The sequence below is a fragment of the Megachile rotundata genome, chromosome 15 (assembly GCF_050947335.1).
Source record: "Megachile rotundata isolate GNS110a chromosome 15, iyMegRotu1, whole genome shotgun sequence".
NCBI lineage: Eukaryota > Metazoa > Arthropoda > Insecta > Hymenoptera > Megachilidae > Megachile > Megachile rotundata.
Window position 1 is genome coordinate 8,320,857 of NC_134997.1, and position 22,619 is coordinate 8,343,475.

General features: G+C 30.4%; 5 protein-coding genes across 6 annotated transcripts; 3 read left to right on the forward strand and 2 right to left on the reverse strand.

Annotated features, from left to right (window-relative positions):
* Positions 1–1,478: 1,478 nt before the first annotated feature.
* On the forward strand, positions 1,479–8,566 carry LOC105662586 (uncharacterized). The gene is made up of 12 exons (XM_012286198.2): positions 1,479–1,706; positions 1,942–2,036; positions 2,099–2,272; positions 2,655–2,875; positions 3,081–3,298; positions 5,178–5,453; positions 5,723–5,817; positions 5,880–6,050; positions 6,601–6,821; positions 7,315–7,532; positions 7,716–7,960; positions 8,032–8,566. The coding sequence occupies exons 1-12, from the start codon at positions 1,479–1,481 to the stop codon at positions 8,345–8,347; spliced, it is 2,478 nt and encodes an 825-aa protein (XP_012141588.2). The 3' UTR covers positions 8,348–8,566.
* Positions 3,461–4,547, forward strand: LOC105662587 (glutamate receptor ionotropic, kainate 2-like). Its single transcript, XM_076540395.1, has 2 exons — positions 3,461–3,701; positions 3,797–4,547. The coding sequence occupies exons 1-2, from the start codon at positions 3,487–3,489 to the stop codon at positions 4,224–4,226; spliced, it is 645 nt and encodes a 214-aa protein (XP_076396510.1). The 5' UTR covers positions 3,461–3,486; the 3' UTR covers positions 4,227–4,547.
* A 724-nt stretch (positions 8,567–9,290) lies between the features above and the next one.
* Positions 9,291–10,935, reverse strand: mRpL45 (mitochondrial ribosomal protein L45). Its single transcript, XM_003703383.3, has 6 exons — positions 10,729–10,935; positions 10,326–10,643; positions 10,074–10,225; positions 9,901–9,949; positions 9,672–9,821; positions 9,291–9,596 (listed from the first exon to the last, which is right to left on the reverse strand). Exons 1-6 carry the CDS (start codon positions 10,777–10,779, stop codon positions 9,324–9,326), a joined length of 993 nt encoding a protein of 330 aa, XP_003703431.1. The 5' UTR covers positions 10,780–10,935; the 3' UTR covers positions 9,291–9,323.
* Positions 10,936–10,951: 16 nt separating this feature from the next.
* LOC100877771 (X-ray repair cross-complementing protein 6) lies at positions 10,952–14,366 on the forward strand. Of its 2 annotated transcripts, none has more exons than XM_003703382.3 (11): positions 10,952–11,047; positions 11,128–11,183; positions 11,413–11,638; positions 11,723–11,894; positions 12,008–12,449; positions 12,546–12,645; positions 12,718–12,955; positions 13,032–13,193; positions 13,307–13,537; positions 13,606–13,787; positions 13,871–14,366. In XM_003703382.3, exons 3-11 carry the CDS (start codon positions 11,471–11,473, stop codon positions 13,979–13,981), a joined length of 1,806 nt encoding a protein of 601 aa, XP_003703430.2. In that variant the 5' UTR covers positions 10,952–11,047; positions 11,128–11,183; positions 11,413–11,470; the 3' UTR covers positions 13,982–14,366. The 2 variants fall into 2 exon arrangements, with proteins under 2 accessions (XP_003703430.2, XP_076396501.1); XM_076540386.1 differs by having other exon boundaries at positions 11,421–11,638.
* LOC100877655 (antichymotrypsin-2) lies at positions 14,028–18,434 on the reverse strand. Its single transcript, XM_012286169.2, has 10 exons — positions 17,344–18,434; positions 17,008–17,237; positions 15,919–16,255; positions 15,687–15,808; positions 15,399–15,578; positions 15,120–15,330; positions 14,836–15,050; positions 14,603–14,782; positions 14,399–14,534; positions 14,028–14,338 (listed from the first exon to the last, which is right to left on the reverse strand). Exons 3-10 carry the CDS (start codon positions 15,941–15,943, stop codon positions 14,181–14,183), a joined length of 1,227 nt encoding a protein of 408 aa, XP_012141559.2. The 5' UTR covers positions 15,944–16,255; positions 17,008–17,237; positions 17,344–18,434; the 3' UTR covers positions 14,028–14,180.
* Between the last annotated feature and the right edge of the window lie 4,185 nt (positions 18,435–22,619).

Below are 22,619 nucleotides of genomic sequence, written 5' to 3' on the forward strand. Positions count from 1 at the left end.
TAACGTCATATTTTTTATAATTTTATATTTTTTGGTAGTTTATTAACAAATTTATTGTTGTAATTATTTAAATTTATTAATTTTTTTTAACTTAATCTTGCAGATATGTTGTCAAATGATTATTTATTAATATACATATATGTATATATCGTGAATTATACATATAATCTGTTGTATTATTTAACCCTTTTATTCTCTTTCCTGCAATTTTCTTCAGATTTATTTTTTTTCCTTACTAGGATCTAATGATACCTTATATTTCATCAAAGTGTATACGCTACTGAGGACTTCTACGGATAGCTTACTGCGCATGCACTGGGACTGCTCAACACTGCTTATAACAATGTAATAATGAAACAAAAACTTGTGACCATGTATGCGTAAAAGTTAATAAAAATGATCAATTTTAATATTTATAATAATAATTTGTTAAATAAACAATAAAAGAAAAATTAATTTAGGTAAAATATGCCGATATTACAAATCAGGTACGATGACGTCATTTCCCGGTGCTGGTAGATCACGTGACAGCTAATTGGTCCACGGACCAATCTTTGGCGCCATAAGATTATGAACAAATTCAATTATTATTTCTTCCATTTAATTGACGATAATATGCATTAGGTTTTACAAAATTATAAACTTTCGCGAGTATAAAAATTGTTTACAATTGTTCCAAATTCTTGTCTGTTTTGTGCTGTCAAATATTTTCTTTTCTTGACACTTTAGATAGATTCAGCTGTAATGCGCGGTATTTCTACTTGTGACCCAATTTCTGATATCGTGATACAATGATTTATCAATGCATCGCCGATGCATTATGAAAACCCAGGATCACGAAATACAATAATGTAAAATAATTGCAACATGCAATTATAGCAACATGATATATAAATGTTATTGAAGAACAAAAATTCTTTTAGTAGTATAACATTCTTTTATATTAACAAAACTAAATAATAAAATTATCATAAATTCAAACACCTATGAACGAGTTAGCATAATTTGGACAGAGAACTTATTATTCCCATGACCACTTATTAATTAATAAAATATTTGCTAAAATTTTGGAAATTAAAAATTTCTTTTTAAATGAAATATTTAACAATTTTTTAAAAAAATTGTGGAAACGGTAGTGAATCATAGTACTGCAAACTTGTATATAATTAAAAGTAACTGAATAATATGTTTTCCTCCGCAATTTCCATAAATATTAACAGTATCGGAAATAAATATTTAAAGCGCGAAACTCTCTTCGCTATGATAAAAGCCGTTTAATAAGTTCATCAAATAAAAAAAGTACCAGGAAGAAATATAAAATTCAGACTAATCCTGGAATTAATGTCCGATTTGCATGCATGGGAGGCACGAAATCAATGAGATACCACGATAATCTATACATCATTAAAAGGACCATGATCTTGATAGAACAGTATCGTTAAAAGGAGAATAACTATTGTACACTTCCATTCCAAAACATGATCCAATTAGTTTTAACGAGAGCGTTACTGTTTTTGATAACTGTAGAACTCTTGAAACCTGCTGAATCCGTGAACGGAGTGATATGGGACAAGAAAAGTGGGAATTTCGTGCCCATCTTCAGTATTCCGTCTTTCGGCGAGAGAAAGCAGGAGGTTTTCTTGAAAAGCCGGGAACAGGAGACGCACAACTTCCAAGGGAAAATTGTTCGTTTCTCATATTACGAGGTAAAGAAATAATTTCTTGGTACACTTTTTAACGGTTAAGAAGTATTCTCTGTTTAGAAGTATTCTCGTTTTCAACGTTCAAAATTGCATCGACAATGTTTCAAAACTCCTCTCAGAAAAGTCATCCATAAATTAAAATTCTAGGATTTTATCTTCTCCATTTAATATAACATTTATCTTCTCCAATGTTAATAATTACGTGTTTCCTTCTTTTTCATAAAATTTCAATTTGCAGATCACGAATTTACTCAACACCGAAGACAACGGGACAAGAGTGAGCGGAGCGTTCGGAGAATTATGGAATATTTTAGCTGATCACTTAAATTTTACGTTAGTGTAATCATATTGTCATATAGAATATATAATGTATAAATTGAATTTAAATATTTCAGGTTGCTGCCGATGATCAATGATGAAATGACAGTGGGAGCGAACGTCAGTGGTCCAATTTATAATGGCTTGTTACGGGTTCTGCAGCTGAATGAAACGGATGTGATACCAAGGGTTGAAGCTTATAGAAGTCGACTTCGCGTTCTTCGGTACACTGTACCGTTTTATAAGACCAAGTCAGTTGAAATTTTTACGATCGTAACCATTATTTGCAGTAAACTTAAAGATAGTAAAATTCACAACCCTTAAATTTACTGAAATTTGACTCACAACTTAAGTTTATTGGAAGTTTATTCAATTTTATTGAAATTCATTGTTTTTAATGTTTTATTAAAATCTCAGTCTCAGACTTTGTTTATTGAAAAGTAAAACATCAGCATAAGTATGTTAAAACAGATATAATAATACTATCTATAAAATAATAAAATAGATATAATAATTTATGTTATTGTTGGATCAAGATTAAAACGCACAAATGTCCATATATGACTTTTAATACTTTCACTGTCTGTACACAAAATGCTTTGAACTTTGAATTAAAAAATTAATTAAATATAGTTCCCGGCTGTACATCAAACGAGAAGTAAAATACGAATCCATGTGGATGTTCAAACTGTTCTCCCCGGGTCTCTGGAACGCGATGCTGTGGATGTACATTGTGCTAAGCGCTTGCAGTTATGTTACCCAAGTTACAGAAATCGCCCTTAGACGTTACAAGCTTTGGGCAAGCGCCAACGATCATTTTCTATACAATTTTGCCATGATTTATTGTGACCAGAGTAAGCAAAATTTTCTTCTACCAATGATACTGATATTACCAATGATAACTTCAAGTTATGATACTTATACAATAAGTTTTCCTATAAAAATGAAGTATAGTTTAAGATGTACCCTACTTAAAGTACAGTAATATTCGATAATAGAAATGTTTATAAAAGTGACCAAAATATGACAGTAATTTAATAAAATATATTATCGTTACAGCCTATCTTCCGGAAAGCTACTCCCTAAGTTCAAATATGGTGGAACTGTCTTTGGGTATTTTTACCTTATTACTTAGAACAGCGTTTGGTGCACTCGTGTTTGAGTACTTATCGCAAGTTACCACTACACCACCTTTTGATGACATAGCTTCGTTACTTGATAGTACTTCATACAAGATTGTTATATTGTTGGGTTCTTTGCAACATCTCCTGGTAAAGGTAAATCACAACCATCCTACTACAGAACGGAACACTCTTTAATCAACACAGTCTTGAAAGTCTTCCAAAGTCTTTCAAGTCTTCTTCACCAATATTAACACTAGCTTTACAAAATCCCTCAAAATGACGATTCATTTGATTCCTAATTTCAGAGAAAAGCGGAGCCCATTTATACAAGAGTCAACAAAATGAATAGATATGTATATGTAGACACAATGCAAGAATTATACGACACAGTATGTATACCAGAGATGCACTACACAATTTTTCAAAGCGAGGACATGAAGAAAGCTTCTGGTCTGTTTGTTTGCCGATTGAATCCAGTGGGAGGACCTTTAGTGGAGTCGATAATAACCTCCGGGGTTGCTCTGTATTTCGAGTACAGGAGAACTATAGACGTCACGTAAATTATTTGTTATTCAAAATATTATAATATTCTCTAATTCATTTACAATTTTCATTTACAATGTTCATTTACAATGTTCTTTTATCACACAGGATTATAAAGCTACACGAATCAGGTATAATAAACCTAATGAAAGAGCGCTGGATAGAATCAAAGAACGTGGAAGCGGAAGACGAAGGTGGAGCAGAGCCAATTAACATGGTGGAAGTGTATTTAGTGCTATGTGTACTCGCCGCTGGATGGATAGCAGCTTTTGTGGTCCTCATATTTGAGAAGTTAATATTTCGCTACTATAATAAGAGCGAAACGACTAGTCTTCGATGGAATAGATCCACGGTCAAGAGTGTGCGTCAAGATCATAAGTTCTCGTTAAAAAACATAATTAAACAGGGTAAGAAGAAGAGGAAGCTGATCCGAGAACGTGGTACGCGAAGATCCGGCACGCTTAGAAGATGGTGCCGTAAGATTGGGTTGATTAAGAATGCCTCTATAAGATCTGATAACTCTAAACGGAAATTTTAACTTGGTCGTGACTTTATGTTGTAATATTGTAATATTAATTAACTTAGAACTAGTAGTTAACTAGTACTTTAACTTAGCACCACTGAAGTTAAGGTCTGATGTCTGTAAGGATGAAGTAATATTATCTTTAGACTAAACTGTCTATTGGATATTCTGTTGGTATTTCTACTGTTTTAGTACTCTTGTTCAATCTGAGGAGAGTAATGATTGCGAGAATTTTATGGCCAGCCATTTTGTAGTACGCTCGGTACGTTGCAGAATATGTGAAACGTACAATATTAGTTTTATGGTATTTATAATATTTTAATGTTCTTTTAGGTGCAATTGTATTACTGTAATTATTACCGATAAGGCTTCTACATATTTAGGTATATGATGTCGCTTCTTAAAATTTACTTTCTTCAATACAATTATTGATGTATTTACAACAATATAATATAATTGTACGCATTTGAAGTACTGTAATTCTCTAAGAAATCTGTATATATCTGATAACCTGAATATATTGTAAAACTGACAACTTGTCTTGAGACTAAACACCTTGCTTTTTTAATGCACACAATTCTCTAATAATGTAAGTAGCTGTGAGATACATGAACTATGAAGCAAATGAATCATTGTAGAAAGACAAGTGTATTATAATACAGTGTACAATATAAAATTAAAACAAACCGAAGAACGTTTCCGTGTAACTTCGATAAAATATCTATAGCAATATTTATAGTACAGAAAACAAATAATTGAGAACTGAAACCCTCTTGAAATCGAATATCGCTGTATGTAACTATCTTAATCGCATCGAATAAATCGGGCACCAGGAAGAAATATAAAATGTATTCTAATTATAGAATTAATGTCCGATTCGCATGCATAGGCAGCATGAAAACATGAGATATTACGATAATCCACACATCGTTATAAGGACTGTGAATCTTGATAACGCATCGTTAAGAGGAGAATAAACACTGTTGCACTCAGTTTTGCTGTAAAACGATATCGTCCAGACCAGCTTTAATGAGAGGGTTACTAATGTTTTTGATAACTCTAGAACTCTTGAAAACTGCTGAATCCGTGAAGGGAGTGATGTGGAACAAGAAAAGTGGGAATTTTGTGCCCATCTTCGGTATTCCGTCTTTCGGCGAAAGGAAGCAGGAGGTTTTCTTGAAAAGCCGAGAACAGGAGACGCACAACTTCCAAGGGAAAATTATTCGTTTCTCATATTACGAGGTAAAGAAATAATTTCTTGGTAGACTTTTTAACAGTTAAGACTGTACTGAACTCCACTGATATAACATTGCTTAATACCTTGTTTTTTGTAGAACTCGCATTTCTGTTTAGAAGTATTCTCGTTTTCAACGTTCAAAATTGCATCGACAATGTTTCAAAACTCTTCCCAAAAAAGTTGTCTATAAATTAAAATTCTAGGACAAACATTTATTCTCTCCAATGTTAATAATTGCTAGTTTGCTTATTTTTCATAAAATTTTAATTTGCAGATGACCAATCTGGTCAACACCGAAGAAAACGGAAGAAAAGTGAGTGGCGCGATTGGTGAATTGTGGAGTATTTTAGCTGATCACTTAAATTTTACGTTAGTATAATCATATTGTTATGTAGAATATATAATGTGTAAACTGAATTTGAACGTATTAGGTTGAAGCCAATTCTCACGGAAGAACGGAGATTGGAAATATACCTCACTAAAGATGATGATGGTGATTTGTTACAAGTTACTCAGATTAATAATACGGATGTAATACCGAGGGTGGAAGCTTATGGACGATCTCGTGCTGTTAGGCTTACTATGCCATTATGGGTAACAAAGTTAGTTGAAATATTTTCAGAAAGCAGAATTATTATTTATAATTATATTAAAGAAGTATGAAAACAGTTTAAGTTAGTAGAAGAGACAGTTTGTCTGAGATGTTATGACTTATTAAAAAGTATGGTACCAGCACAAGTATATTAATAATTACATTAGTAATTCTTATGTTTGACTGACGTTATTGTATATAATTATATTTGCATAATTATTACTTTTAATAATTTCCATGGTTAGATGCATACAATTTTTTCTTGTGGTATTTTAATTTTTTCCTGTGGTATTTTATACTATTTAGTTGTTATATAATATTTAACTTATACACAATAGTATACTACACATTTATACTTCATATTTTATAAGTAATGATCCATTATGAATATGTGACTTACAAATGATTTACAAATAATTAATTGAAAGAAAAATAGTCTTATCAATAATCACTACCAGATTAATTATTATTAAACTACTCAGAAGTTTTGTTTCATGTTGAGAAAGATGAAGAAGAAATATTATAACTTCACAAATATTTAATCTGAAATTAAAATACAGGTCCAAGTTGTACATCCAGCGAGAAGACAAATACGACTCTCTTTGGATGTTGAAATTATTCTCCCTGGATCTCTGGCACGCGATTCTGTGGATGTATTTTCTGATAAGCGCGTGTAGCTACGTTTCCGAAACCGTAGGAACAATCCTTACTCACCAGAAGTACGAGGCAGACTTGAGCGATCATCTTTTCTACAATTTTGGAATGATTTATTGCGACCAAAGTAAGAAGAACTAATACATTGACGTTGCTAAGATCTTCAAGATTTGATATTCATATGCTAGGTTTTTCCATAAAAATGAATAATTGTGCGATAGTTTAAAATTTGCCATGTTTACCTCTTTGCACTCGAAGCTTATATTCATTCATACCACCAACAACTCGTAGGAGCTTCAAGAAAAAGTTTCATAGGAGTTTCATAGAAAAATTGTATTCACATATGAGTAAGTGATTTGTGCATTAAAAGAAAAGTTATTGTCTTTATGTTATGAACTGAAAATTATTTGTAATGTCTCCATAGCGGAGTTCTCAAGTTTGAAGACAAATCTTAAATGGCTCCTAAGCCCTCGAGTTTGAAGACAAATCTTAAATGGCTCCTAAGCTCTCGAGTGCAAAGTGTTAAATTATATGTAGTAATGTCTCATTAAAATTCTTGTGAAACTACTTCAGAATATTTTAAAAATACTTGACTTTCAGAAATTACGTTAACATTGCAGGCTACCTTCCAGACAGTTCCTCCATAAGCTCCTGCATAGTGGAACTGTGTTTAGGTATATTTTCCCTGTTAATTAGAACTGCATTCGGAGCATTCGTGTTCGAGTACTTATCACAAATTACTGCTTCACCACCTTTTGACGATGTGGACACACTATTGGAGAGAACTGCGTACAACGTTGTTGCGGTATCGGGTTCTGTTCATGAACAAGTATTAAAGGTAACAAAACTACAAAATAAATTGTCTATCATGTTACACTTGTTCGGTCAAATAAGCTTTCTTCTTTAATACTGAATATTTCAATATATTATTGAACAATTCAATATTGAATATGTCCCTTTCTAAAATTCCAAATGTGCAAATTCCACCTGATTTTAGAGAAAGGTATGATTTTGTATTTAGAGAAATCCAATGTTTGGAAAAGTGTATGACATGAACCGATATGTTATTGTACCAACGATAGAAGATTTATACACAACGGGATGTTCAACGCGCAAGAAATACGCTATATTGCAAGCTGAAGACAGAAAGAAAGCAGCTGGATTGTTCATCTGTCCTCTGACTCCTGTGGGACCACACGTATTCGAGTCGTGGATAACTTCTGGAGTTGCACGGAATTTCGAGTACTGGAAGACTGTAGATCTGATGTAAATAATTTGTGACATAAAATATGACAATAATTCTTCTACAGATAATTATAACATACAATTTTTTGCAGAATATTAAAGCTACATGAAGGTGGAATCATAAAGCTGTTGAGAGAACGCTGGATAGAATCAAAGAACGTGGAAGAGAAGTTCGAACCTGGGGTAGAGCCGATCAACATGACGGAAGTGTATTTAGTTCTAATTGTATTTGGCATTGGATGGTTAATAACGCTTCTGGTATTTATGCTGGAAAATATGATATATATCTATTTTAACGAGCAGACTGATATTTCATCGTTGGAGAAGTCAAAAGTCAAGCCGACTAGAAGGAGGACGAAGAGGATAGGATTGTTTAATCAGAGGTCCAATACCTTCAGAGGATACTGATAAGTTTGACTGTTTTATAATATCTGATTGCTTTAAGTGTTTAAGGATTGACTGTTTTATAATATCTGATTGCTTTAAGTGTTTAAGGATTGACTGTTTTGCAATATCTAATTGCTCTAAGGATAATGCATCTAAGATTGAATACTTCCTAAGATGAAGTCATTCTGGATTATTGTTCTTTGACTGAACCTGTATTTTTCTGGTTTTTATAAAATATTATTTATGTCCAAAAAATGTAACTTCTTGCTTATAAAAACTATCTACAATTGTAATAACACTTGTATTTATATTTTGTTATATAAGTCCTCAAATAGATCCTCTTTACAAAGAAAAAGCAGCAGATTATAAAATATCATATTTGTTATTACTATTCTCAAACAATAAATTTCATGTTGTAGAATATAAGTAACGTAAACCTTGAATTCTGTGATACAACATCAGTGTATCGACAATTATAAAAGCACGATATCACAAACTATAATATAATGTAGCATAATTGCAACATGCAGTAAGTAATTAAAGTGAACCTAATAACGTATAATTTCAATAATTATGTACACTATTAGAAATAAATATCTGAAGACTAAAACCTTTTGCAATCGATATAAAAAATTACTCGTTAATTGCTTTCATAGAATGAACACAAGGAAGAGATATTAAATACAGATTGGTTCTGCAATAATGACATGCATTAGATATAATAATTCATGTATCGTTATAAGGTACATATCGGTGATCCTGATAAAATATCATCAAAACGAAAATAAACTCTAACATACACTTCTCTTTAATCCAAGTAGTCCAAGTGGTTAATTGCTTTTATGATCTTTGTGCTTGAAAATTTGATATTTCACTACTACAGTTGTGACAAGACTTCTATACGTTCGGGCATTATCACTACTTCGTCAAAATATTTTAGTTGCGTATTAATAAGAACACTCAATGTTAAACAATTAGTTTATTATACATTGAGTTATTAGAGCTTAGCGTCCAAACTTTCAGGAGGTACTGTTTGAGCAACTGATTCAACAGCAGTTGGTGGATCTTCTGGCTTTTCTTTTGACATAATATAAGTCTTTGTTGATGGTTGTTCTGGTGTCATCCATTTTGGTATAATCTTGGCATGTATCCTCCATTTACCATACACATTAGATAAATGTTTCTCAAATACTACATAATCTAGAACATCTTTTTTCACTGTCTCACTACCCATCAACACTCTTCCAAATCTGTCATAAATGCACAATATCTGAAAAATAATTTTGTATGTAATGACACAAACACAATAAATATATTGTGAGGGCAATGAAATTTATTTTCAAACCTGTTGTGTATGAAAGCGAACAGTTACTTGGCCAAATTCGTTCTCTTTTGATATAAGACTTGTGTTTCTTGCATGCACAATACGTGGTGGCTCCAAGGATTCTAAGAACTTCCATACAATTGTTTTATCCATCGTGTTATGTGTCATCATCTAAAATTGATTATTTGTTAGCACATTCATGTAGCAGAATATGAAATAATGATAGTAAATTAAAAAATATGGAACCTACAGGATATGCATGTTCAGTTACATATTGTAGCAATTCATCTTCATCTTTACTGAAAACAGAATTAAGTTTAATTTAATTAATTAGCAATAATATTGCAGAGTAAATGTAATAAGTAATGTTGCAAATTAACAGTTTGGTATAGAAAAAAGTAATGTAAAACAAATATGCCTTACTTAGCTAAAGCTTCATGAGCTTTTTTGTAAATCTCAAAAGCTTCCTCTCCGAATGTCTTTGTTGAAAAATTATCATCATATGATCTAATTTTTCTGATAGATAGATAAGATTTACTCTTTTTCTCTATAAGTTCAACCTTTTGTTTTGCACCCTAAATATTCAACATAAAAGTAATAAGTGTATATAATAACAATCATAGAAATGTAATGTTTACTAATATCAACAAAATAAAGACAAAATATATTATGTACCGAAGTGGTAATAGCAGAAAATTTTCCATCACCTTCTGGAACAATGTATGATTCAAATATTTGAGTCGTACTGCTAATAAGAAGAGGTCTTTCATTCCATTCTTTGTTTGGCAAAATTCCTGCTTTTTTCATGTAAGTTCGTTCTGCATCTCTGGTCAAGTTTCCATCCTTATCATACTTCGGCAGTTCAATTTTAATAAATTTTTGAGCCCTCTCTTTACGAAACTTCTGATTATAATGTTTTTTTATACCTCTACATTGTACAGTAGTATTGTAAAGTGGAAAATTAATAGGAGCTAATGCCAGAGGTAAATTATTCTGAAAAACATTAAAATGTTAAGTGTTTTATAAATGTACCAGAAATACAGTATTAAAAATTATGAAATATAATGTGATACATTACCTGTGCATATCTTCCAAAAATACAAACAGCACATTTATACTTTAACATCATCTTTATTACCGTTACAAAACTTACAAAATATTAAATTGATAAATATAATACAACATTTAGATGTTGTTGAATTAAATTCATACAAGTTAATATCTATATAATTTCTAAACTTGTTTCTGTTGGTTTTCCTCGCTGAATAAAGACAACATTAAGTTCTGTATTATCGGCACTTGAACAACTTCGCCATCTATGATATAAGACGAGAACGACGTATTAATATCACGTGAATATTCCTTAAAATGCTTAAAATTCGTAAATACATCTAATCGTAAGTTTATTGTATTTAAATATTCATTTTATTTGCTTTGTACAACTAATTTCGAAAATTTCATTTAATTCATTTTACAGGGAAAAGAAGAATTTGATCGTACCTACTCTTTGAAAAAGCATCCTTCATATAACACGTAATAACATTTTTATTGTACAACTACTGTGAAGCAAAAGTACAATATATAAGTATATGTATTTACATATATAAGAAGTATACATTAATTTGACAGCTTAACAGATTTAGTTCAAACATTTTTAACATAGTTAAAACTCAATAAATATTAATGTGCTGTATATTGTGCTTTATTGCTGTTCAATATTCTGAAAATAATAATATAGTTATTTAAATAAAACCATTTTTAGAATTTTAGGAAGATATCTAACATTCTCATTAAGAATAAAAAGTTCATCTAATTAAAAAATGTCATCGTCTTTCAATGAAGATGTGGAAAGTGAAGAAAATGATGAAGACATTTTTAAAGAACTTTATGGTGTTCGAGATGGTGTACTTTTTATAATTGATGCAACACCTCCAATGTTTGAAAATGATCCACATGAAGGAATTCCATACTTTTTACAATGTATTAGGGTACTGAAATTTGTTATCGATTTGTATTATTTTATGCTTTTAACTTTGCATTAAATATATTTTATTATTTAATATTTAATTTAGCAATATAAAGAAGTTCTCAAGCAAAAATTAAGTTGGAGTAGACAAGATTGGATGGGTTTACTTTTATTTGGCACTGAGGAATCAGACACGGATTCAGAAACAAAACATGTTAAAACCTTACAGAAATTTAATCTTGTCTCAGTGGATGATCTTAACAAAATAATTGAAATAGGTAAGTATTTAATACTGTAAATTGTAAAATAATTTTGAACTAAGTTTTTATAATGATAAGGATTTTACATTGAGTTAACACGGAAGAAAATTTTATTAAAATTTTGTACATAGATGAAGGAGGAAAATGGAAACACTATAAAAATATTGCTTCTACTACGGCTTATCCCTTACATGATGTTCTGTGGGATGCAGCTCGAATATTTACAACTGTCACTATCACTATGCCAATACGCAAAGTAATTCTTTTTACCTGTCAGGATGATCCACCAATGACGAATAGTAATGAAAAACACAGAATAAGACTAAAAGTACAAAGTTACAATGACATAGAACTGCAATTGTTCGTTGTTGGTTTGGGTGAAAAATGGAATCATGATATATTTTATAAAGATTTAGAAATGTTATCTGAAAAAATAGATCCTGATGATTATGAAAGAATGTCCTTGAAAGACATAGTACAGCAAATTAAATTACCATCTAGAAATATGGCAAAGCTTCCTTGGAGAATTGGAGAAAATGCGAATGTAGACATATCTCTTTGCAACCTTTGCGTGTAAGAAACAAAATTTTATTTATATCTGCAACATGGTTTTGCATAAATTAAATGCAGTTAGAAATGTACTAAATTTAAAACAAAAATTCATTTCAGTAAAACAGAATATTTGAAAAAGAAGAATATAAGTAAAGCAACAAGTACTCCTTTAACTTCATACACATATTTACAAATAGCCAACGAAAATGATGATAAGGTGTGCATTTTGTTATGACATATCTTTTTTATACTACATTTTCTAATAATTTGTTGTATCTCAATGTTGCAGGAGGAAGCAAAAGACGATGAAGATGAGCAAAAAATATCTCCTGTTTTAGAAATGGATATTCAAAAGTATCAAACATTTGGTGGTGAAAACATATATTTTAAATTAGCGGAGGTGAGATCTTTATGCGCAGTGCGTGAGCCAGGCATTGATTTAATTTGCATAAAACCTATTTCTTATCATCCATTGTATCATTTTGGAACTCCAGTTTTTGTTGTACCTGCTAAAACTAATAATAAGGGTAATGCTAGTTGCAAATTCGATGAACTGCAAATGTTTGTATACAAATAACATTGCATAAATTTTTTTTATTTTAGATCAAAAATTATTATTTGGAGCATTACTTAGTAAATGTGATTCAAGAGACTTAATGATAATATGTGCTGTTACAATTCGAAGACATTCTTCAACAATTTTATATACTATGATACCACATGCAAGAAACGGAGGATTTTATTTATATAAAATACCATTTAAAGGTTTTACTTTATATATTTTAATATATATGTTTGGATTACTCATAAATTTCTTGTGATAAAAATGAAAAGAACAATTCCCATTTTTTAAGCAAGATATTATTTTATGTTCTCAGAAAATGTTCGAAAATTGAATGATCACTTAATGGAGTACATATACGATGATAGCAAAAATGTACCTCCAACTGATGCAAATGGAATTGGATTACTAGAAAAAATGATAAATAAATTAAGTGTTGATTATAATCCAAATATGTTTTTCAATCCTAAACTTCAAGTCCAACTTCAGACAATAGAAACATTAGCCTTAGGGTTAGAGCAAAGGGATCCACCACCTGATACTACAGGTATATGAATAACATTTTAAATATCTTAGTAAAAACTTAGTATTAATATAATTAAAGTTTTATTTCAGTTCCTAATACTGAAGAAATGCGTAAAAAGGTAAAAGATTTGTTGGAAGAATATGATGAAATATTTAGTGAGGACACGAATAGTACAGTTGTTGAATCGCCTAAAAAAAGAGTGAAAAAAGCCACAGAAAACACTGACTTAGACAATCCAGATGAAATAAAGAAACTTGTGAAGGATGGGCAGGTAATAATATAAATAATTATTTAAACATCGACAATTAAAATTTAGAATAAAAATATTAGTTAAAAATTTATTCACTTTCACAGATACAAAAATTGACTATGCCACAGTTAAAAGGAGTTTTACAAAATCTGTGTTTGAAAACAACTGGTAAAAAAGATGAATTAATAAAAAGAATCAAGGAATACTTTAAATAAGGTGTTAAAAGATTTTTCACAAGAAGTAATTTAATTATCAATCATGTTTCTTATATAGAGTTTTTTATATTTATATCAAATTTTATATTATCTGATCTTTACAAAATGAGTGAATCATGTAATCAATTGTGTGCATATATTTTTAAAATGTGCGATTTATCTTAAAGCAAGTATTTTTTATAAACTTGTAAATAATTATTTATAATTCATCTTTTTGAGGTGTAGCTTTTATATCTTTTATACTTCCAATAAAGAGTGGTATGTTATTTTGTTTATGTTCAATTATGAACATAAAAGGTCGATCGACAAAGAATTCTTCCGGCATGTCAATCATTCGGCGAACTCTCATATTAATAACTGAAATAAAACAATGATGTTACGGAAAGTGTAATTTCATTATGTTTACCTTTAACACACCTGTTGCGGCTGCAGCTTCAGTACCTGCTTCGTTAACTTCTATTATAGCTTTATGCAAAATTTTGCTAACTTTCAATGGTCTCTTTGAAATGCGATTAAAATTTGCATCATCTTCAAACATTTTATTCATGCGCAGCTAAAATTCAGCAATGTAAGTGACGCGTGGTTTCTTCGAATATTTAGTACATGAAGTATTATTCATACCGCGCGTAAAGTATTTTCCAAGTCTACTGTAAATTCTATTTTAAACTTCGGAAGATATAATTCGACATCGTTATTGGAACGAGATGCATTTTTAAGTATTTCCCACGAAAAATTACTTTGTAAATTTGTAAGGCCATCAACTTCATCAGGTAATACTATTGTCATTACGATGTTCGTATTCTGTAAGATATGGTGTAAATTTCTGATATGCAACACTAAATATGTGAACGTACCATGTACGGAATTTCGATAAACTTTGCATGCAATGTTGGTATTTTACCATAATTATACTTGGATTTATTGAACATTGTTGGTATAAATTTTTTTTGGTCTTTTGCAACATAAAATACTCTATTCTGTGTATTTTGTTTATCAAATTTATGTAACCAATTACCATTAAAATAAATTGCATTGATCATTATCAATTTCATGTCATCATCAATACTATCTATATTAAAAAAAGATTATTTCTATTACATTAATATATAAGTTTTCTTGTAATGTTAAAAGAATTTACCCTCAGATATAAGATTGGATATTTTATTATTTGTTTTTGTTTTTATCCATTGATTGATTTCATTAGTTGCATCTGCTTTGCTTTCAAAATCCATTGTTAAAACCTCAGATTGATACGCTTCTGTTGCTACCATTGAAAATTCTGGTAGTAATTCAAATCCATCTTGCACACATATTGCATTTGCAATATATAGTTTAATGGCTGTCAGCTCCTTATAAGTATGTAAATTATTGACCATATCACATTTATTTTTGTTTATCACATTATTAATATCCTTACATTTAATTGTGCTATTAAAGATTTATATGCATCTTGTATTAAATCTTTGTAATGGTAACGGATACCATGCAACATTTCATCAAGAGTTTCACCTCCTGCCCCATGAGAAAGTAAAGATAATATCATATGTATACTTAATGGTGAGCTTACAATATTTTCAGTAGTAGTAGCAGATAATTCCTAAAACGGGTTAATTGAAGTTTGAATAAACTCATGATACTTTATGTTACATTACAATATAATTTATATACATCTTATTTCATCGAATCTTATAGTATTTTTACTCACTTTATAAAAATCTTTTGTGAAGTCGTTGCAAGAAACAGAGAGACTTTGGCATGCATGATTTTTACAAGTCGAAGACATTATAGATGTTTGTGCCGTTATAATTGCAATACATGTACTTAAAACTATGGAACATAATTATTGTAATTAATATATTAAATTATTTTGAAGATTAATGATTATAATGCAAGAAACATATTTTATGATAGTTAATAAATAAATAACAAACCACTACCTGTATATAACGTAAATAATCCCATTAATACTATAAAATGTTAATACTGTCAAAAGAATGTATTATTCTGTATAATTAATGACAACAGTACTTGTTACCAGAATTAAATAGTTTATAAACCATTCGAGTATAACTTGTCAAAACTGTCAATTAAGTTCTTGTAATAATTAAAAATTTTTAATATTGAACAATTTTTAAGACGTTAAAGTGCAAGCAGTGTCATTAAAAAGACGAACAAGTGTAACTGTCAAACACTATCAGGGTCGTGTTTATCACTAGACAGAATGGGCACACGTCTAGGGTTCACTATTGTTTTTTTATTTTCATTTTATACTCTCTGTAATTTAAAGATAAAGTAATATGAATTAATTCTGTTTCGAAACTGTAGTTGTTTGAAAAATATCATGATTCTTATTTTTGTAAGGAGGTTCTTGATTTTGTTTTGTGTGAGTGGGGTATGAAAAATATTTGATGCGCTCCTGTGAATACCTCCTCCGCTTTCATGCTACTCTATTACAGTATTTTTAGTTCAAAATAATCATCGTTAGATGGCGCGGTTTCGATTTTAAAACGAGATACAAAAATGTGATATTAAAGTCAAGTAAGAACAGTACTTAAATTATTAGCATAGTTTTGTATCAAAGACATTAATTTAACAAATTGGCAGTATTTTAAAACAAAGTAGGCATAAATGTAATCTCATTCTAAATATTTCGAGTTAATCAATTTTTAATTTTAGAAAATTATTTTTTATAATAAGAAAACTTTCAAAGCTGGCTTTATTACAGTATACTCAAAAATATAAAATTATTAATAAAAGCATAATAACTTGCAATTTTCATTTGCGTTTGCAAATTTGTAGACTGTAAAAGATTGTAGAAACTTTTTGTAATTCGAAGAAGAATATTAAATAATTTGAACAGTACTGTTGCGAACTTGAATTTTCAATAAAACTGTACAAGAACGCAATTTGGGGGCAGTACATTCTCGCCCATTCAATGAATAATGAATGACATTCTTGGGGCGAATGACACAGTCAAGAATTCCAGTGTGGAACACCTTATATCGTTCCACGATTCACGCTTTTACCGTTTCCCTCCTTTTTCTCTTTTCTTCTATCCCCCACTCGTCATTTATTTTTCATCCATGCTCACATAAATTTTCCTGCGCCTTTTCATTAGAACTCATATCTATTTCCATTTTCTTCTTTTCTTCATTAACGTGTGCCAAATACAATTGTTCCTTAATTATTTATTTAATTAAATATCCTTTTACTCTCTTCTTTCATCGTTTCTCTCTCCTTTCTTCCTTGCATCTATCTGCAAACAAAAAGAAACAATTATCATCTCATCTCGTTACTCTCGTTTTCTACTTCTTCTATTTATACTGTTCTTCATCTTCACGACCATTAATAACGGCTCTCACCTGTTCTCTCTTCCTCTCTCTGTTTCTCCTTTTTACTTTCTCTTTCAATTTTTCATCTCGTCATCGGCCTTCTTTCCTTCAATTTCTTCTTTCCATCTCCGCCTTCTATCTTCCTCTCTTCTACTCTCCCTCGATTTCCTCTTTGCCACCTCCTCGGAGTGTCTACACGAAAAATGTGTTCGTCAGTCGCAGCACACATCCTGATTACTAATTCACGAAGCGGACTACTTCCTTGGCGCGTTGTGACACCAAATCCCATATTCCAATCGAATGGAGAGTCGAGACGGACACGCTGATCCTTACGGACTCGCGGATCGCATAAAATGTTGGCTGAATGCGCGGACACGAGACAGAAATTGGAACGACAATAAACGAACATTACTTCGATTGATATCCTATGTTATTTGACACGCTTCGCTGTTTCGTTTACGTCATTTATCAGGAGGAACATTCCTTCCATCATCGCCATTTTACCCTCTTTTGCTATGAAAGAGTTCTTGCAATTTTTCTCTGAAGATCTTTCTAACTGAAATTGGAAGGAATAATGTTAGTTCTTTAGGAATAATGTTACTTTCTTTAGCAAGGAGTGGTACTTGAAATTTGTGCCTAGGAAAAATTTTGTTACTTGAGATTTCTGAGGAAAGATTCTGCTACTTGAAACTTTTGCTGGGAAGAGATCCATAAATTGCGATTTTCTTTATAAAAGGATACATAACTCCTAGTTTTCGCAAGGAGACCATAGCTTACAATTTTTCCTCAAGGGAGTGTTATTTCTTATCATTCTTTGGTAAGATTTTATCTTACTACTTCTTCAAATCTGAATATTTTTTCCTGAGGAAGGTTTCACTTTTCACAATTTTGCCTAGGAAGAATTACAGTGTTTGAAACTTTTTCTGAGGAAGGTCTCACTATTTAAAATTTACCTAACCAAGTCCTAATTGCTTTCAAATTCCCCTAAGGAAGATTTGAACATTCACACATTTCTTTAAGACAAAATGAATTCTGAAGAGACAGAAATGTTCTCTAGGAGAGATTAAATTATTTTCTGTAGGAGAGATTTAATTATTTAAAAATCACTCTAGAAATAATCTAGTTACGCAGAAATTTCCCCAGGAAAAGTTTAAGCATTTACAAGTTTCACTACTTAATTACTTAAAATTATGATTATGTACAATTATATATCAATTTATAATTATTTATAATTTCCCTAGGAAATGTTTAATCACTCACTAAATTCAAAAGATTCTACTACTTACAATTTCATTTTGATAACTCACAAATATTTTTAACACACACATTTTTTTGCGAAATAGTGACTAACAAAATGAATATTAATTAATGGCAAACTCAATTGATTATTACTTAAAGCCACATAAAGTTAACATTGTTGGTTCAAACTAAATTAATTAAGTAAATATCACAAACATTATTTGGAAAAAAGGAAGATGAACATTACTAGTACATTGAAAAATACTTTCCTAATAATGATGTTTCTTATAATAATGATTGTAATCCTATTTCATTCTATTTCTAGAGTAGCACAAAATTTGTATTAAAATTTTTAGATTTCAATATTTACTTTTTTACATTAATTCATAATGTCTCAGACCTAAAGAACTATTATAACATTTTTATATTAACTTATAAATTGTAACAATTTTCCTATACAAGCTCCATACTATAAATCACTGTTTAGTTACAAAATTATTCAACTTTTGAGCATCTTACAAATTCGCATTTTATATTCACATGTTATTGAAGCAATTCAACGCCCTGCATTGTCATTTCTCTTCAAAAGTTTTGCAACTTTCCCACAGTTGCATTCAGGTCACACATCAAAATAAAATATTAAAATTACTAGTTAAAACTTATAAACAATCTATCAAGTATTATTTTAGAGTCGCCACTATCAAACGTCAGTTCTGATGATAAAACGCAAACGAGTTTTTCGAAGAGCCTAGCAAATTTAATCGAAAGTACGCAAAGATATGTAAACGGAGAACGGTACGATGTCAGGTGAACGAAAATCCGGAATTCTGTTTGAGGACAAGGAGCGAAAGCAACGCCTGATTGCTGGAGCGATCATCTAACTGTAAATACCAGGCAGCTTCCTCTTCGCTTTAACTATAATAGATCATATCCCTCGCATCCGTTGTATCAAATGCTTCTAGCTATCGCATTTTTCTGAGATACATTTCAGTCTTCCACTTTTTTATTATTCTGCGATGTGAGCTTTGACGTAGTCGTCGAATTAGACTGTCAGAGTAGAGCATCTTTTGAGAATTAATTGCGAGAAAATGAAAGCAAGTCCAAACTTCCTCTGTAGAGTGGTAGCTACACGATGCTAATGGCGGCACTTGACGCATCAAATCATTCGTTGTTCTGAAAAAAATATTTCAATTTAAACTGTGTTTATTTATTGTAAATAAAATTCATTTGTTATAAATGAAATTTTTTAAATACTCTTCATTCGTTTGGTGTAAGTAAATTATAAGTTGATTTTTTGAAGTGAAGACAGGATATTTACATCTTTGATTGTTGTTAAAACTTGCAGAATTTTTAACAACTTTGCTACAATATATTTATAAGTTAACTGCACTTCAACTGCAATATTTATAAATTAAGCAAATTGTTACATAGTCGTGAATATTAAAAATGGTCAAAAATTAACTAATGAGATCCAAAAGATTATAAACAAAAGAACTTAAAAATTAAATACTGAGAAAGACAACAAAATACATTAAGAAAGACTAACAAATTAGACAATACATTACATTAAAAAAGACTAACAAATTAGACATCACATTACATTAAAAACAACTAACAAATTAGACATTACATTACATTTAGACTTATCCTTGTATTTAAGAATTACAATTAAACAAAAAATTAAATATTAACAAGAAGTGATAAATCAAAAATGTAAAAAGACTTCACAACTAAATATTAAGAAAATAAAAAAGAACATTGACAAAATTGTACAACAAAGATTAATTGTTACATAAAAAAATCTGTAAATTAAATAAATAATTCTAAAAAATTACTCCTTGAAGAAATAAAAAGAATTCAGCACAAAAAGAAGAAATATTTAAAAAATAGTACCATGGAGGTCAATTATTGAATCACTAAACCCATAAATAAATAAATAATTCTCAAAAATTGCTCCTTAAAAAAGTAAAAAAAATTCAGCACAAAAGAGTAAAGAAGAAATATTTAGAAAACAGTACCACTAAAAATTGAACTACTAAACCCATAAATAAATAAATAATTCTCAAAAAATGTTCCTTAAAAAAGTACAAAAAATTCAGCGCAAAAAGAAGAAATATTTACAAATTGTATAACGAAGGTCATCGAAGAAAGATCTAGTCCTGGTGAAAATTGGGCTACTATAAACTAATAAATTCTTAGAAACATTCTAATGGGGCGTCTAATTAATCGTGAGGGGTCCAAGTGTCGTAAATTGTGGTGGAACGCTCGTCCCGAAGAAAGGAAGAAAACGCAATGAGCCACGTGGAGAGCACGAAAAAGGTGTAGTACACGATCAGGAAAGAGGACGACGAACGAGAACGAGGAAGGTGGAGGTAAGTCGGTATAAAAGGGTCGTAGCGAGGCGCCTCGTCTGTTTTAACACTCTCATCGGTTAGCTTGGTGGATCCGACGCGTGGATCGAACGTCCCGATCATCCTAGATCACGGGTCACTCGTGCTCCCTGCTCCGAAACAGGACATTCGTCGATAGAAAAATACGATAGACAAGAGGTGAGTCGAAGGAGAACGTGTATCCTGTTATTGTGACAAACCCCATTCGTGGATATTTTGGTGAACAACGAAGAGTTCGCTCTACTTTTCTGATTATCGAATTTTCCGTGGATCGATGGTTCTTCGAAAGGTGTAGCGGACACCAAGTGATAATGTGGACACTCGGGTGCTACGTAGGCTTCCTTCGGATGACGAGTGGAGGGACAGCAGTTTCGGGTTTTGACATTGATAATGTAACCCTGACAATTTGTTAGTTAAAAAATTTCGAAATTTCAATATTCTTAAATCCTACTAAATTATTTCTGAAGTCCTGCACCCTTAGATCATTTAAATTATTAAATTGATAAATCCTCAAATTTTGTGAACCCCTAAAAACCATTTTCAAGTTTATTTTCCTTTCCAATGTTATAACTTGCCAGATTTTCAAATTTTTCAATTTACAACTTTGTGCACTTCTGAATTCTTATAGCCTTTTATTTGCAAACTTCTACATTTTTAAATTTGCAACATTCCAAATTCCTAAATTTGCAAATCTGCAACTTTCCAAATTCCTAAATTTTATATTTGCAAGTTTGTACATTTTCAAAGTTCTAAATTTCCAAATTTACCAATCTTGAATCCCAAAGTTTCCAAATTTACCAATCTTGAATCCTCAAGTTTCATAATTTCTAAATCCCAAAGTTCCTGAGTGAAAATTTGCAAAATTTGTTAACTAAGTTTCTTAGGGAAGTCTACTATACTCGTGAGTATAAAACATTCGTGGACTTAGTATATCGCGTGTCGACACTTCATTGTGATCAATTAATCGATACTTCGATTTTAATTCAACACGCAGTATTAGTAACAGTAATCTTTCATTGGAATGATCAGTCCTCAGAAATAACTTAAGCTAATTCCCTCATAGTGACAGTAAAATATCCAATAATAAATAACAATCAAATTGTCAAAAATTAGTGCTTTGAAATTTTTAGTTTCTTAATGATAATCGGTAATTGAATATTCTTCTTTTTTAGAAGATTAAACTGTAGTTGTTAATCGAATATTAAACTTCAATTTTTAATTCAAACTTGTCAATGAATGAATTTTATAATTAATAATTAACTTTCGTTTGTTAATTGAAACTTCTAATTAAGAATAAAAATTTAATTTTTAATTCAATAATGTCTAACAATAAATTAGAATTGAATTTTTAATTGAATCTCATACAAGTAAAAATCAATTGGTAATTCTTGACTACGATTTCTCCGTAATATTAATTACAATTTTATATTTATAAAAAGTTTTAATTAACAGTTATACTGAGGTCTTTAGAGAACATTATCGTTGTTACTGTTATTTTTATAGTTATTTTGTACTCATCTTTTACTAACCCAGTTGTTCATACGTTCTCAGTATTATTAATTTGTAGAAGTTGCAATTAAGAGTTAAAATTACTGTTTACTTGTACGAGATTTAAGTAAGAAATAAATTTGTTGCTGACTACGCATGACTGAATTAAAAATTCTTAATTGGAGAAAG